This window comes from Pseudochaenichthys georgianus, chromosome 16, assembly GCF_902827115.2.
Source record: "Pseudochaenichthys georgianus chromosome 16, fPseGeo1.2, whole genome shotgun sequence".
NCBI classification, from domain to species: Eukaryota; Metazoa; Chordata; class Actinopteri; order Perciformes; family Channichthyidae; genus Pseudochaenichthys; species Pseudochaenichthys georgianus.
Window position 1 is genome coordinate 40,474,275 of NC_047518.2, and position 17,453 is coordinate 40,491,727.

Consider the following 17,453-nt stretch of genomic DNA (forward strand, 5'->3'; position numbering starts at 1 on the left):
GGATTCAGTCACATTCAACTTATGTGATCTAATGTATCGAGGCGCCTAAGAATATACCAGTGGTAGAAGATGAACTCTGATCTTTTGTTGAGTAAAAGAAGAAATATGACAGTCATGAAATCAAAGTAAAGTCAAAGTAAATGATTAAAAAAGAAACTTAAGAAGAAATGAAGAAGTACCGTACTTTTCGGACTATAAGCCGCGACTTTTTCCCCCCATTTTGTTTGTACAGCTAGCGGCCACTAGGGAACCTCCTACATCTATGGATTTTACAGGTAACATTAACCACCTTTAACTCTATGGGCTCTATGACCGGTCCGCGCCCGCCACCTTTAAGCGGCGGGCTCCAGCAGGAAAAGCTGGAGGCCGGAAAAGAGTGAGACAGGTAGCGCGCCAAAGTAAAAGTGGAACCGAGAGACGGAACGAGAGCAAGACAGACGGACAATTTAGCTGCTGTAGCTTATATGCAGGTGCGCTTTATAGTCCGTACGGTATGTTCAGCAAAGTGTACCAAAAGTAAGCACAGTGGCACTCAAAATGTGTGGGAGAGAAACTCCCTCTGGAGGATACTTTGGGATTGTAGCCTCTGCAGACCATTTGCATGCACTAAAACCTACACATTACAGGAAAGGGAAAACCCCCAAAAAACCTTATCGGGCCGTTTTAAGCCGACCCTTTTATTCAAAGCGACTTACATTAAGATTAAGTGCATTCAACGATGAAGAAAAGCAAATGTCCCGCAGGTACTTCAGCTTTCTTGAGTGTTCTCATTTCTCTCCAGTCTCCACACAAGACTCAAAGGTTTTATTATCATAAGCACAAAGCTACAGTGTAGAAATGGCAATGAAATTCTTCTGACCTGAGCTCCTCCAACAATGCGACATATATAATAAAATACAAATAAAAAATTCTGCAAGAAGTCTATATACATGTAAATAGAATATGATACAAGAACAGAATATGAAATTAAATATTGCACTTTAAAGGTCACCTACTATGCAAAATCCACTTTTTCATGTCTCTTCTACATCAACATTTTGGCCACTTGATGATGTCATAACGATGTGTTGTCTTGTGTAACCATTAGCCAATCAAGGTACCCCCCCCCCCCCCACCTTATCACCTGAATCTCCTCTAGAGCACCATTGAGTTCTTTGTAACCAAATGTCTCTCAGAGGGGCGTGGGGAGGGGCTCCTTATTTTCATCTGAAGTAACAGACAGAGAATCAGCACTTTGGAAACAGGGCTGAAACAGAGGGGATTATGGGTAATGCTGCAATGATCTGTTTGGGGTTTGGAGCACTTCAGAGACATGTTCTGTATATATCTGAGAGCTATAATATATTGATGAAAAACAGAATAATAGGAGACCCTTAAGACGAAATTAAATACGGTTTATTGCGGTGATAACTATTTAGATAATAAGTAGATTGCAAGATGACAAGCACTCACCGTTCCACAGACAGCCGTAGAGCTCCACCCGGAGGCAGACGCTCATGACCCGGTCAGCAAGGGGGTAGAAGCGCACCATGCGGGCCACGATGGGGGGGCCCAGGTCCTTAAGGACAACATCATAGGTGTTCTCATTCCCCGTCACCACCTGGGGAGGGAGAAACAGATCTGTAATCTCACTGTACACCGCTCCTCTGTTATCTGTGGGCTTGAATTACCCTCGCCTCAGGGCTCCGACTTCTCGTTCAGTGTGTGTCTTCTCATTCTCTCTTTCAAAGGAGAGTTTAAATGAACTGGCTTATATCTTTAACACACTTGGGTGTGCTTTAGGACTGCTTTAAGAGCGTGAGCCTCTGGCAGTGGCATCACAAGACTTACATCTGCGTTTAATCAAGAGTGTTTGTTGCTTGGCAATGTTCTGAAATAATATGAAAGTGGAAACCAAACACCGGGTCTAAGCAGGAATCCTGAAGTCACATGTAAAACCTTTTAAGACCCTTTCCATACATTTTAAGACCTCATCACCACCTGGAGTTCTAACCGGTTACCTTGGCGACACACTTCACCTCACATTGACTATATACAGTATTGAGTGTCCTTCCTCCTTCTCTTCCAACCATTTGGACGCAGACTTGCATTTCCCCATAACGATGTTGCTTAGCAACCGGCGTAAACGGGCCTTCGCGCTATCAAGCAGTGAGCGTGCGATGTCCTGTTCAGATGACGTCAAACCCAACGGGATGCCAGAAATAAACTCCACAGAATCACACTACACACCTACGCCATGATTACATTCGGGCAGACGGTAGAACACAACCTCTTTGGACCATTTATATACTTATAGAAAACAAGCTACAAAATGTGATGCCTTGGAAAATGCGTTTAATACTTTTTAATAGCCTTAATTTTTCGCTAAATTGATTTATCAACTTTTAATACTTTTTAAGACCCCGCGGACCCCCTGCAACGGTATGATTTCTTCCCTGAAATATCCGCTCTTGGAGATATAAAAGAAAAACATTAAATCCCCCATGTTATCATGTAGTATTGTAACAGAACACAGTGCCGAGCTTATCACAAAAGAAAATATTGGACATTGTCCAAACTCAGGGTGTTTCTCAATGTCGAGTAAAGCTGCTCCAGAGCTACTATTTCATAACATACTACGTCATCGAGTGCCGCCGAAGTACTGTTCCAATGTCCAGCATCCTTGGAATTCTACCGAGCCCGGCGTACTTCGTTTGGAGACATTTCGAGGCTGCACATGTGTAGACTCCGGTCTTAAAATCCCCACAATGCTTTGCGCACGGACCAATTTCCCCAAATCTGTGGCTGAAAATGTAAGGCGGGGCCTCTCATATGACGCACACCTGCACACTTGCTAGCCTGTTCCACTCTTCGTTTTCCGAATGCCAGGAAGGATTCTTGCCTCGCTTCTGAAGCAAGTGACTCAGAAGACATGTGCTACCAAGCAAGCGTACTCGACATTGAGAAACACCCACAGTAAGAAGCCTTTATCCGCACAAGGTCAGACATTCATTGCGTAGCGTTGAAAACTTGCCTGAACAGAAAAAGTTACAGGACACAGTTTCTGTGGCACCGTGACAGACTTCTGCACTCGCCAAAAAATAATAGATAAATCTAAAACAGATGAATTACACAGCCCTCTGTGTTTAACATGACATTGATATTAAACAGCCACAGGACATGCAGCTGCTTCCCATCAATAAAGGAGAACTCGCTTCATTTTCCTGAAAGTTCATTCATTGGCATTCAGAATGTCGCTGTACTTCATCGAGTTCACCGAGACAGTGACAGTAAGCCGCGCCGTTTTAATGAACAGATAAAGACGAACCTCGCGGCCCCAGCGGTCCTTCCAGGTGATCCATTTCACTCCGTCTCGGGAGTAGCGGAGCCGATAACTGCGGGCGAACTCCTGCCCGTGCCCGTCGGCATGGCGACCCTGGGTACCAACCAGAGCCAGGAAGTGCAGTTTGTGCAAGTCGACCTGCAGGAGACAAGAAATACATCATCAAAACACGAGTCACTCACTAAGACACAAACAAACGGTGAGGGTCTAAGGACAGAGGGTCTAAGGACGGAGGGTCTAAGGACTATTTGCTGTAAAGTGTCTCTACTGTAGGCTATTTTTATTATATGTACAGCACTTTAGCTCGACCAAAAATCGTTTATAAATGTGCTCTATAAATAAAACTTGATTTGATACAGATAAAGGAATTAGATCGAGGAAACATATGAACAGCTGAATACAGTATGTCACACTTGTGAATGTTGGATAGACATTCTAGTTTCTAAAGTTGTATTATTGATGTCGTCCTGCAGGCAAACAGATTCACAATAGAGGTAGTTTGTTGTAACCTCGGTGAGGTATTGTGGGTCGTGCATGCTAGCTGCATTCAACCTGCTAAAAAAGAGTCATGTCTGGTCATAACGGTAAAGATACTGTAATCATTTACATTGTTAATAAAAAATGGACTCAAATGCAATTTTATTTTCATGTCTCGTTGTTTAAGTTATCTTGATACGCATTTTTGGGTTTTGCGGGTGGAGGGAGGGGGGAGTGTAGTGAGTGTACTGTGATATTACAATGTAAATGGCATCGATTACTGTGTACACTATAATGAAATAAAAAGACTTTTATTGCACTTTTATTATTAATGAATGATTTTATTGGTGAAATGCAATTAAACAACCAACCGTGTTAGTTTAATAAGGTCATGTTATTGTTTGGTCATTGGCAGCCATGTGCCAAACAGGAAGTGAGTGCTACCAATGGGCTTTAAAGAAGAGGGAACTCGGACTGGAGAATGGTTAGTACAAAAGGGAGAATTACTGTGGTACGGTATGTGCCATAAACAACTTTATTATTAATATGTCCCCTATTAGATTATGCACCTTTTTGTTTTTCTGTAGGAGAAGTTTCATTTTTAAAAGCAAGTGGTAGAAACATCCTGAGGGGGATTAGCTATTTAATTTAAAATGTTATCAGTTCAGACACAGAGCTGCTGGGAGCGTGCTGCTAGCTAGCCAGGGGCCTAGGTTAAATCTGTATGCTATGCTAGGCTAATCACCCTCTGGCGTTAGCTTCATATTTAGTACATTCCTCAAAATTCACTCCACTGCAGACAGAGCCCACAAACTCACCATGAAGTTATTACATCTCCAAAGCATTGCCTTGGTTGGATTAAATCATCAATGACCTTCTATATCCTCTCCTTAGTAATTATTTAACAAATGATAATGATAGTTATTCTGTAAAAGTAAATGTCAAAAGGTTCTGGTAAACACTATAAACTTCACTAATCTTATGTTTTGGTCTGGTTTGTTTGTCAGCAGGGTTAGAGGAAAACTACTGACCCGAATCTTGGTGGAGGAGTGTAGCATGGGTCAAGGAAGAACCTATTACCTTTAGGGTCCTTTGTGGAGCTCTCTACTCTCCGTGTGCCCTTTTAGTACCAATTCTACCAACTTTTCCAATCAGAGAAGCGCAAAGTATCTGACCTGAAGGTACTCTGATGCACTGGGGAAAACAGATCCTGCAGGACACCAGGCTCCATCGCCCTCTCCAGTACTCAACCTGCGAGAAACACAGCATTATTAAAAGTTAGAGCAAGAAAACAACCCCAACAAATGTTGAAATAAAAACTGGAAAGTTCACCGATTCCCAGTCCCACACATTCAGAGAAGCAAACGAACCCAAAACAAGACTGAATACATCAAAACTATCAGAGCCGACAGCCGCAGAGGCACGACTGAGAATCAAAAGCACAAACAGTCCGGCCCGCTTCTACCAACACACACATCGATTCAAGAGCAGCCAAACGATGACTTGTAAATTGGGCAACGCAGTCTGAAAGAGAGAGAAAGCCTGGCTATAGCTACAGGCGCACAGTAGGCAGTAGAGAGAGAGAGAGAGGGCAGGAAGCTTCCCATGAAGAGAGGATGAAAGGAGTGGAGTGAAAATGACTGGCTCTTTAAACCTCATAACAAGATCTGGTGTCAGCTTCAATCTTTGCTCGCAGCTCCTCGAGGCTCCTGACCACACACATGCAGCATTAAAAAGATTTCCCCTCAGCGTGACCTTCGTCTATGCAGCCTGGGAAGAAAAGTCCACACTCCCACCACACATCGGCCACATGAAGACCTCAGAGTTGGCTTGGTGTGACTGTGGCGTCGGATCAATTCGTACGAGCAGCTTTTGGGGGAGACGCCCGGCCACAACTCTGACCGCTGTGGGGCTTCTCTCAAAATGAAAACTGCTTCGAAAACCGCCAAAACAAATCACTGGATCAACTCGGTCACACCGACAGAGGCGAGGGTATTTCAATCGGTCCCCCTCGGTGGGTGACATCATGAAGACTTGAGACCACGGGATGATTATCAACACATAAGAGCCTCACAACGTGATGGGGGAATGAGGCAGAGCTCAACCGCTAACCAGCCAGCAGGATTATCATTACGACGCTCTGCCAAGTACCTACTTCTTCTGCTATTGCTCCCCTGCTTCCTTCCTAAATACCAGCCAAGTATTCTTCCCTCTCCCCTCGTTCTCATTTCTCTTTTCCCCTCCAACTATTCTCCACTCCCTGAAACCAATATGCTGAGCAAGAGAAATACCTACCAGCTCTGCATCTTTCCAAGAAACCAAATTCATTTCTAAGCAGCTTTCAGAACACCTTCGCAGATATCCACCTTTCACTTGTTTTATGCGTCTCTCTTTCTCCCTCAGAGTCCCCGGTGACTCTTAGGAAACAAAGCTTGGGCTAACAATCATTTCCACATGGTGAGACACTGAGCCAATAGAGACACATGAACACACACACACTCACGATCCCCTGAGTGCATGGCTTTAGCATGTTGCAGGCCTAACTTGGCTCTCGGGGATCTGACCTCACAGACAGACGGACAGACAGGGTGGTAATATAATTAGCCGGTGGGTTTTTAAAAGACACACACCATCATCTTCTATCATAATCTAATAGACCTCGGACAAATTACTTAGGCGTGGTGCCAACAGACTGGAAAAAAGAGTCGCGCAGACGAACACATCACTCTGCAGTAAAGTGTTCCTGTACGAGAATATTATTATCCCAGTCAAACCTCTGCTACTTGACTTAATGTTTTTTTAAAGTAGATCATTTGCCATAACGTACAGAAAGTCAATCATAAAATGTTCCAAGTTACTGGTTGTGTGAAATGACCAATATGACATCTGGACCTTTCTTGTTTTAATGCCAACAGATCATTTCCCCTAAAGATCAGAACAAATTAACATGAAGTTACAAATAATCTACTGTCAACAAATAGGTGGAAAGATTTGGCCGTAATTCAAAAAGCATCAAACTATTTAATACCTTTATCAAGAAGCAACACATTAAAAGTAGCAGTTCTAAATTAGCTTAAAGCACATGTGTCAAACTCAAGGCCCGGGGACCAAATCAGGCCCGTGGTGGATTTAATTTCGGGCCGCAGGATAATATCTAATTCCTATTAGATCTGGCCCACCGGTATATTACACGCACACCTTCACTCCATCCTGAGGGTCTCCTCCGCTCAGAGCCTGAGCCCAAACACTGATGACCTTGCCCCCGAGATGAGATGCCAAGTGTCTGAACTAGCATCAGAGCAGCACACTGAGTTCAATGGATGCTTCCTTCTGCACTTTCTCTCACGGCAACAGGGCATGTTTGGTTTGTTCTTTGAGGGAAATAGTTTTGTTGAAGCTGTTGTTGGCCTGTGGAAAAATGTACTCATGAGAAATGACTCTGCAGATAGAGCCATAAGAAATGACTCTGCAGATAGAGCCATAAGAAATGACTCTGCAGATAGAGCCATAAGAAATGAATGCAACTGATTATTTAATGTTGTTTTTATAGGCAATCATGTAAGCTTTGTTAGTTCCAGGTTTAATATGTGCAATGAGTTCATTTCAATACGTTCTGCAATAAACATTGAACCAGTCCGGCCCTCCACTAGTACCCATTTTTTTTTTTTGGCCCACCGTGTATTTGAGTTTGACACCGGCTTAAAGGATACATGCCAGAGGAGGTTTTTGCTCACATATTTAAGTCAATTTACTAATAACAACAAACACTTTACAACACAGCTAATAACTTGAAGAGAACCTGAAAATTAGCATACGTCCTTTTTAACAAAACATGATTATTAGACGTTTTTATGTAGTTTAAAGCAACTGTTTTCCGAATGGTATTTCATCAATTATCCCTCTCTTGTAACTCACTGGAGTTGTGTAATCCATCACAGTAAGCATCACGTCTAAATGAGTTTATGTCTGTCATGCTATTGCATGTTTTATTGAAACTAATCTGAAAAGTCTGCACTGCATTATCTCACAACAAACAAATGACTGCCAGGAATACAACAATGCCATTTTCCTTTAAATAAAATAAATGGTTGAAAGCTGGGCTAGGCTGTCAGTGTTTGGCTTCACTTGGCAAATAATATTAACCTTTCAGCATATTGTCAAAGTCAAATGTTCTGGGAAACCTACACTGTCCAGCTCACCTTGGCTCTGAAGCCTGGGCTTCAGGAAATGCAGCCTGTGATGGGAAACGTTGGCCAATCACAGGTCAGAGAGGGCGTTCCTATTGGCTGCTGTACAAATCCAAAACACATTCCCTTCGTTGAAAACATGGTTTAACAAAAATATCCTACAAGAAAAGTTGCTATTACATCGTCACCCAACCACCACCTTCACTGGAAAGCAACCCAGAACAGGAGTCCAGACGCCACATGGAGTCTGGCAATAAGCATACCGTCTATGTGTTAGGACTGTAACCACACCAGAGAGATATCGCGCGCGTGTGGTTACACACACAGACAGATATTGGAAGAGGCCATTCAGTATTTTCCCATCAGAGTAACACATGATAACAAAGGTATCCCAACTGTAGCCGAGTACATGACAGGATGCTTGATTGCCTAGAAGAGCATCAGGACTGTTTGAGGCAGATGATAGCTCTGTGATTAACATGATGATTCAGCCTCTATGGAGATAGACATATGACAAGCATGCTCATTTCTGACGTGGAGCTAATCTGAAGTAAACTGTGAAGACTGCTTTCTACTCCTCCATCTTGTGACTGTGTAACTCCCTCTCTTGGATATCAGCATGTGAAGGACACTGCTCAGGAACTAGCTGATGCTCTGTATGTGACGACTCCTTCCATTCTGGAGAGGATCACAGACACATGGATCCTGATGTTGAAGCTCAAGCCGGTGACGAGTGAGAACACACACACAAACAGACACACACACACTTCCTACCTTCCGTGTTTGGCCTCCGTGGAGTCGGACCAGGCGCTGGAGGCGGTGATGTCAGAGTCTGGGATGGTGCCATCCTCCATCCCCAGGGCGTAACGGCACTGAGCTGCAGGGGGAGATCGGGGAGAAGCGAGATTCAGATAAAGTGCGAGAGAGACATGGAGCACATGTCCGAGAGACACTTAATATTTCCATCAGAGTGTCAGCAGCCATCATTGGTCACGGAGCATAATGTTGTTATGTCATCTCTGGGAAAACTTCCGGACTTCATGCTTCATAACTCAGAGAGAGAGCGAGGAGAAACTCTGCAGATAATTGTTCCTGCCCACTCCGATTTCTTTTACAGGATCTCTGGAGGTACAGCCCGTGCTACAGCCCGTGCTACAGCCCGTGCTACAGCCCGTGCTACAGCCCGTGCTACAGCCCGTGCTACAGCCCGTGCTACAGCCCGTGCTAATGAGGGTGTGCGTTACGTAATCGCAGGGTTTGGCATCACTTATTCCTGAGCTTTGCTCGGTCAAAAAGGACAACATGATTCAAATGGATCTGAAAACGTAGTGTACCAAGTGCCCTTAGGAGTCAGACATTCTTAAAATGGACTCACAGCGTGTATCTAAAATGATCCAAAGTTGTGATTTTCTTTACTTTCTCTTGAAAATATGGACGGTAAAAGAAAAGATCTGTTGCTTCGCAGGAAGGACAGAGGTCTTTATCAATGGGACCCAGTCCATCAACACATTCTTCTTCTATTGGAAACACTTCTTCACAGGTAATTATGCAAATAGAAAAATACAAGGCAAGGCAAGTTCATTTATTTAGCACCTTTCAACACAAGGCAGTTCAAAGTGCTTTACAAACCATGAAAGACATTAAGAAAATGGTATTTAAAACCAGTCATTAAAAATAAAAGATAATAAAATAAACATTAAAAGAAAAAATATATGAATAGTTCAATTAAAGGCAGCGACAAAAAGAAAAGTCTTCAGCCTGGATTTAAAAGTAGTCAGAGTTGGAGCGGACCTGCAGGTTTCTGGGAGTATTCTGATTCTGACTGTGATGCTAACGAGGCTAACATCAATCAAACATCATCACTTCACAATCTGTATTTACCGCAAGTTAAATGACAGCGAATGTTTTCACCCAATAAGAGGCGCGGCAGTGACCTAAAGGGAAGTACCCGGATGGATTGCTCTCATCTATATTTCTATCTTGCACATAAGTATATATTGTCATCTTGTGCAACACCATAGCACATAAGCAATAGTGTTGCACAAGATATTCGTTACAGTCTGTTTTGCTTGTTGTTGTTGTTGTTTACCAGGGGCCGGGGTGGATGTTCAGTCTGACCGCCGCACGAGTCAGAATCAAGTTCACTGCCAGGTACGTTTACACATACAAGGACTTGGCTTTGGTATCTGGTGGTGCGAACATAAACAATCTAAAGAAATAAGTTCTAAAGACAAGTATTTACACCAACTTTAAATGTAACTATACAAATAATCTTAAAAGCTAAAGAAAACTAAAACACTGAGTATATACGGCAAACTACACTGTATTATATGGACCTGCAGTATCTCCACAGTAAACACCTTTCCTGTCTTTTCTTGTGTGTCTCGTCTCGTCTTTCTCGCCCTCTGTCCCACACAAAGCCCAGCGTTCCTGCCCCCGTTCCAGTTACCGCAGCCCAGGGATTTTCAGCAGGAGAACAAAAGGCCGAGAGAAACCGCAGAGCGACTGAAAGAACGCAGACGGGTCTCAGATCTCTGCCACCACTGCAGTCCAGCATTATCAAATGATCCAGATAGTGCGGTCCGGGCAGGGATTACCCAACGCCACAGCTATCTGCTGTGAAGTCAGTCAAGAGGAGGGGATGGGGGAGAGGGGGGAGGCTGAGGGAGGGTTTGGGGAGTGATAAAGTGGAAAGGGGTCCTGACAGGGATACGGAGGAGAGGCTGAGGGTGACAGAAAGAGGCGGGTGGGCTGGGCGTCTAGCTCACTTTCTGTCATCGAGTCAGTGGACAGGAATGCTGGGCTGAATGACAAACCCCTAAAACCCCAACGACACACACAGTTTATCCACGCCCTGTGAGCAGGTGCCCATTTTATTACATCATCATCATCATCATCATCATCATCATCATCATCACACATCGCCAGTCAACACCCCGCCATCTGTAATCTTCTCACCTCTCCGCCTCTCCCTCTGTGTCCTCTACTCTCACTTTCCTTTTTCGTCACACTTACTTAAACCTTCCCGCCCACGGTGGCTTTAGATGTATTCTTCTGGACAAACTGTTTGTCTGCGTTGTATCGTAGTCTGGTTATCCATCTCCAAATCTAGACTTTACTTCAATCTACTGTAGCTACAAATCCTAGACTCATTGTGTGCGGGCATAATTAGTTGATAATCCCATTATTTGTTCAGCATTGCCATCACAAGAGCTACGCTGTGTCTACACATGTGATTATCAAATGAGTGCAGATCAGACTTGTATCAATTAGATTTAATTAATTGATCAGAGATTGTGAAATAGTTTGTTCTCGTTAACAAGGAAAGGCATGAATAAAACACTAAACCTATGAACAGTAGAAGTAATACAGCTATAGAGTATATCTATCAAATACACACTATGCAGTATGCAGAAAAGTGTGACTAAACTATAACAAACCATGCTACAGCTAATTACTCCATATCGACTGATGGATTCAACTCTTATAAAAGCATTTAAAACGCGATATATCGAAAGAAACGATGGATTTCTCCAATGTGTTGAAAGACTAAGTGATGCATCAAAAAAACAACAAAATCATCACAACATTAAGATAATAAGCAATATGTTCAGACTCAGTCTCACTCCGGGTCCGCCTGCTGCAGTCTGAAGGTCGGCTCTGCTCTGGTTTCACCTGGTCGGCTCTCTAAGCCTCGTGCACTCCCTTCCCCGACATTCTGACTGACACTTTCAAGAGCTGCCTGTGCATTAGCGGGCTTGACGAGCCAGAGGAGGGTTGGAGGGTTGTCTCATTCTCTTATTACACTCGACTGGCTGGCAGACAGGGGGGACACAGGATAGCCTGTTGATAGCGGCCGGAGAATGAGCCTTACTGATCTGAGAATGTGAGGAGAATGTCGGAGCGGCAGGACGTACGATGGCCGACACAAAGAGGACAGCGAGGGCTTTAAAACGGGCAATCATGAGCTTGTGGGATTTCATTTAACTGCCACTGTTTTTTAAAGTGGCAGCTTTTTAGGACAGAAACACAAGAAAAAAGAAACAGAAATTGGGCGACAATTTATCCATCACTTGTCATCTCTTTTGTTTATTTGTATTGTCTCTAAATTCATTTCATGGCATGTTTTTTTTTTGTCTTAAATGTTTTTGTAAAGTCTCTGTAAGTAGATAGATGGATAAATACTTTATTACGCCCAATGTGGGAAGTTACTTTGTTACAGAAGAAGCACCAGTGTGTTCAGACGTAAAATACAAATACTTAAAATGTGGAATAGAGAATTAACAACTAAAATAAAATACACTAAGTACTAAGACATGTGCTTTATAAATTAAATGTGTGATGAATAGTAGTAGTAGTAGAAGTAGTAGTAGTAGTAGTAGTAGTAGTAGTAGTAGTAGTAGTAGTAGTAGTAGTAGTAGTAGTAGTAGTAGTAGTAGTAGTAGTGGTAGAAGTAGTAGTAGTAGTAGTAGAAGTAGTAGTAGTAGTAGTAGTAGTAGTAGTAGTAGTAGTAGTAGTTGTAGAAGTAGAAGTAGTAGTTGTAGAAGTAGTAGTAGTTGTAGTAGTAGTAGAAGTAGTAGTAGTAGTAGTAGTGGTAGTAGTAGTAGTTGTAGAAGTAGTAGTTGTAGTAGTTGTAGAAGTAGTAGTAGTAGTAGTAATAGTAGTAGAAGTAGTTGTAGAAGTAGTAGTAGTAGTGGTGTAGTGGTAGTAGTGGTAGTAGTAGTAGTAGTAGTAGTAGTAGTAGTTGAAGTAGTAATAGTATAGTAGTAGTAGTAGTAGTTGAAGTAGTAATAGTAATAGTAGTAGTAGTAGTAGAAGTTGTAATAGTAGTAGTAGTAGTAGTAGTAGTAGTAGTAGTAGTAGTAGTAGTAGTAGTAGTAGTAGTAGTAGTAGTAGTAGTAGTAGTAGTAGTTGTAGAAGTATTACGATCACTATGTTAGTGATAGCTGTTCTATATATTAATATGTTGTGATGCGAGACTAGATATCTACTGTATGTCTTCAAGGTATCTGGTTATATATATATATTAGGGCTGTCAAACGATTACAATTTTTAATCAGATTAATCACAGCTTAAAAATTAATTAATCATGATTAATCACCATTCGAACTATGTCCAAAATATGCCATTTATTTATGTATATTGTTGTGGGAATGGAAAGATAAATGAAAGAAGGCGGATATATCCATTTAACATACAGTATCTATGTTTATTATAAAAATGTTCTGCGTGTCAAAATGAAAGACAACCCACACACCTATCAATCATCAAACCGTAGGGTCTTAATTCATTACGTGTTGATTTCTATCAACGGGGGAGTACTTCAGGAAACTCGACAGAGGGGGGGGGGGGGCTAGTGGAGTACTTCATGACCAAAGAGTGTGAACGTTGTGATCAGCTGTTTTAGCGCAGTTCTCCAGAGAGGGGGGGAGTCTCCCTCCGCAGCCGGTTGGCGTAGTTTTGGCACAGTTCCGTCGTACAGACCGACGTTAACAGCAGCCTGTCTGTGCACACGGAGACCGACTCTGTCGTCCGGTGATCTAACCGCCTTCTGGAAAAGCTTCACAAGTACGTCGGTACGCAAATGCGCTGTGACACAAGTGACGGTACGCATTTCAGATTACGCACATAACCTGCGTACCAGTTATGTGCACCCCTGCCCTGTACCAGAGCCATATTATTACTATTATACGGCTCTGCCCTGTACTACAGCAAGAGTATTCTCCATTTCTCCGTCGGGACTTCCTGCAACAACACCACGCCGTTATCAAAGATGTTCTATTGAGAAGACGATCACTACGTGACAAAAGTTTTCAAAACCGTGGCTACTGAAATCAATCTTACTAACTGCTGTCTGTGCAATTTACTCCGCGCGAGTTGGCAGACTTTATTTTGCTTACTTTAACATCATTTTTCATGGTGGGGCTAAGCCATTTCTTGGTATGGGTGTAGCCTACCCCAGCGCTGCCACTGGTGGCACGTATGGGGCGGGCCATTCTGCACATGCGTTAAATATTTTAACGCAATTAATTCAAAAAATTAATTACCGCCGTTAACGCGATAATTTTGACAGCACTAATATATATATATATATATATATATATAGAACTTTATTTGTCATTGTACAAGTACAACGAAATGATAACAGACTCAAGGTGCCAACACGCAACAACAAGACAATATAAAAACAACAAGACACTTGTGGCATAGGTGTTGAGTTCTCCAGGGTTTTAAGCGCTGCATTGAAGAACTTGATGATGACCTTTACATGTTATTATTTGTCTTGACGCGAGTCATCATCAGGCTTGTGGAGTAAGGGAATACATGTAAAGGGATTACATTTAGGATACAAGAAAAGGTAACCAAGTAATCCCATAGTTAGATTATGATCAGAATACAGGTGGAGGGAATAAGTATTTGATCCCTTGCTGATTTTGTAAGTTTGCCCACTTACAAAGAAATTAACAGTCTTTATTTTTTTTATATTAAAAAAAAAAATTGATTTGCATTTAACTATGGGAAATAAGTATTTGATCCCCTTGCAACCAACACAATCTCTGGCTCCCACAGAGCGGTTACATAAATCCATTTCCTTTCAAATAAAGTACTCATAATATCAACTTTGTTCCCTGTATAAAAGACGCCTTTCCACAGAACCATGGGCAAGTCTAAAGAGCCGTCTAAAGACTTCAGAGACAAGATTGTAGACCTGCACGAGTGATCAAATACTTATTTCCTCCGCTGTAATGTCCCTTTTCAAATAAAGTGAACTACAAGCAGGGTTAAAATGTTACAATACGTTTTCAAATAACAAAATGAAGATTAAGAAATCCATCCTACCTGGGTTAAAGTGCCACTCATGGTCTCCTGAAGACGACACCAGCGCCACCAGGAGAGCGAACACAGCGACAGGAAGCAGCTGCAGGGTTGCCATGACAGCAGCAACACACCTGGTTACCTGTGAGGGGCCACACTGATGCCCACAGGCATACCTGTTGGAGAAAAAAAGAGATATTCAGATTTACATCGACTTTAGGATTATGCTTGTTGAAACTGCATTAACCAGAAATGATTGTATTAAACGCCCTTTTCACACATGCACATACAGCTCCATAAAGAGGCAGCAGAGCTCACGATCACCGTCCATTTCTCAACTCCCTCGATCAAAAAAAGCACGTTGCATGTCTCAGTTATTTGTCTCTCTACGCTTTGCATGCCGAGCTCAGAAATCGTCCAAATGCCAGAGGAGCGAGCTCAAAGCCATATAACAAAGGCCACTTTCACACACGACATTTGTTTTTCTCTCTGGCAGCAGAACGCAGAGGTACAATAATACTTCTCTGCCTGTAGAAAGGGTGCAAGCCTATTGGTAATTGAAGAATGTATAATTAGCCGGCCCAAGTATTCGCAAAACTGAATTCAAACCCACGTTCTCCGTAATAGGGGGGAGCTTAATTGGAGCTAACGGTCGGAGAAGTTTGGAGTAAATAACAAACCGATGAAGCTGTCACTTTTGGAGATGGGAAAAAATGAGAATAAATGCGTGAGAGAGAAGGTCAGATGTTAAAGTAATTTAAAATAATAGGGATCAAAACATGTCTGAGTTAGGTTAGTGCAAATGTAATGATATGCTCAAAACGCCCAACCACAGACATTAAGCATTTGTTGTTCTTAAAAGCTTAAAAATCACAATCAGGCCCACACTGAGCTGCAAGTTTAATAGGTCAGCTACACTTAGTGAAAACGAATGCAGTCTAATACAAAAGTGCTGCTATAAATCTCCCTTCGTGAAGGTTAAAATGTTCAGATGTTGGTGAGACTGTTGCCGGGAGGTGCTGATTAAAATGTATGATCCTTTTGGAGGCTGTAGTTCTGGTGTTGTGAGAGGTTTGTCCTATAGTAAGTTTATCCTCATTAATATTAATGGGGTGGACAAAATATTAGGATCGTTTCTAAATGATGAGTTATTCACAAGAAGCTTATGAGTATATCTCTGGTAGAAAAGACACTAAAAGCGGTGCTTGGGCGTGAAACTCTATCAACTAATCATTTAATGTGTGAACTGACTAAGAATGGATTTTCATATAGGTTTTAGTGCATGTAAATGGTCTGCAAAGCTAACATTTCTAAAGTTTTCTCTCCAACACTCACACAACAGGACCTTTAGCGTAAATGTTCAACTAACAGGGAGTCCCATTGACTTGCATAGAGCTCCCTGGTTAGTAATAGACGAGTTGGGATGGCGGAGAAATGCTCGCAGACCCGTTCTCACAGCGTTATAAACCTTTTGCTTACTCAATATTAAGCCACACTAATTGTTTTTACTTCGGCTGTGAGTGTTTGTGTGCTCAGGATGAGTTTCGCGCTGTCTCGCTGTATCGCCGGGGGGGGGGAGCTCCAACAAGCCGTTTAGGACAGAGAGTGAATACACATACTATACAGAGATGCTGTGAGAAACCAATGTGAGTTTGGAAAATTGCACAATATAAATATATTCTAGTAGAGCTGAACAATGGAATTATGATCAGAAGAAATGGCCATGACGTGGGACCTTCAAGGAGAAACTATCAACAAATCATTTAACGTGTGAACTGAGTATATCACATAAACTCATGGTCAGAATTGTACAAGTTTTAGTCAGTTAAGATTTCTAGGGGGAGACTTTTTTTGAGCCACAGTATGTTTTACCTACAGTAAAACACTGGCAACAAAGTGGAGATCTACAGTGTTTTCAAAATGTCAGAGTTAAAGTGAATCACACAAAGAAAACAAGCACATTTTATTGCTCCATCCCCCTCCAAGACTACTTTGGAGACATGTTTGGGAAAGATTTCCAGTGGTGATGCTAGAGAGAGGAAAGGAACTTCATGATATGTGGAAGTCCGAAGTGGGAGTGACAGCTGGGGGAGACAAGAGAGGGCGGGCTGTCTTCCCTGTAGACCTTCTGTGTTTCGGCTTCATCTAGACTAGACTGGGACAGGCCGACAGCTGACACACAGCTGTAGTGACAGAAGATCGGAGGGGAGGGGAGGAACGAGGGGGGGGGGGAATGTATGGAAACGGAGCGAATAGTGGAGTTAGCCGAGGCACAACAGGGCGGAGACGCTGAAACAAGAGCAGCGATGACATGGGTACATGTGTGTGTGTTTGGCAGGAGGGAGGCGGTGGAGAGAGGGTGACTTATGGCCTGCTGGTGTAAGTATGCACGGGTTTGTCGGGCGCGTATGTGGGCACAGAGGAGATTTCAGGGAGAGCCAGTCAGTGCAGCTGTCCGGAACGGGAGACACAACGCAACCGATACATGTGTGCCAAGTGGGGAGAGAAAGAAGGGCTGAACTATTTCATTTTCCCTTTGCAGAAAAACTGTGTGTGTGTGTGTGTGTGTGTGTGTGTGTGACTGTGTGTGTGTGTGTGTGTGTGTGTGTGTGTGTGTGTGTGTGTGTGTGTGTGTGTGTGTGTGTGTGTGT

At 42.7% G+C, this 17,453-nt stretch overlaps 1 protein-coding gene across 1 annotated transcript in view; it reads right to left on the reverse strand.

Moving 5' to 3' along the window:
• Positions 1-17,453, reverse strand: part of ddr1 (discoidin domain receptor tyrosine kinase 1) — a 61,672-nt gene that overhangs the window by 32,177 nt on the left and 12,042 nt on the right. The window contains exons 3-7 of the mRNA XM_071205970.1: positions 14,827-14,978; positions 8,761-8,863; positions 4,975-5,050; positions 3,308-3,460; positions 1,453-1,600 (exon numbers count right to left, since the gene is read on the reverse strand). Coding sequence (XP_071062071.1) covers positions 1,453-1,600; positions 3,308-3,460; positions 4,975-5,050; positions 8,761-8,863; positions 14,827-14,978 — 632 coding nt within the window. The remainder of the gene's footprint in view (positions 1-1,452; positions 1,601-3,307; positions 3,461-4,974; positions 5,051-8,760; positions 8,864-14,826; positions 14,979-17,453) is intronic.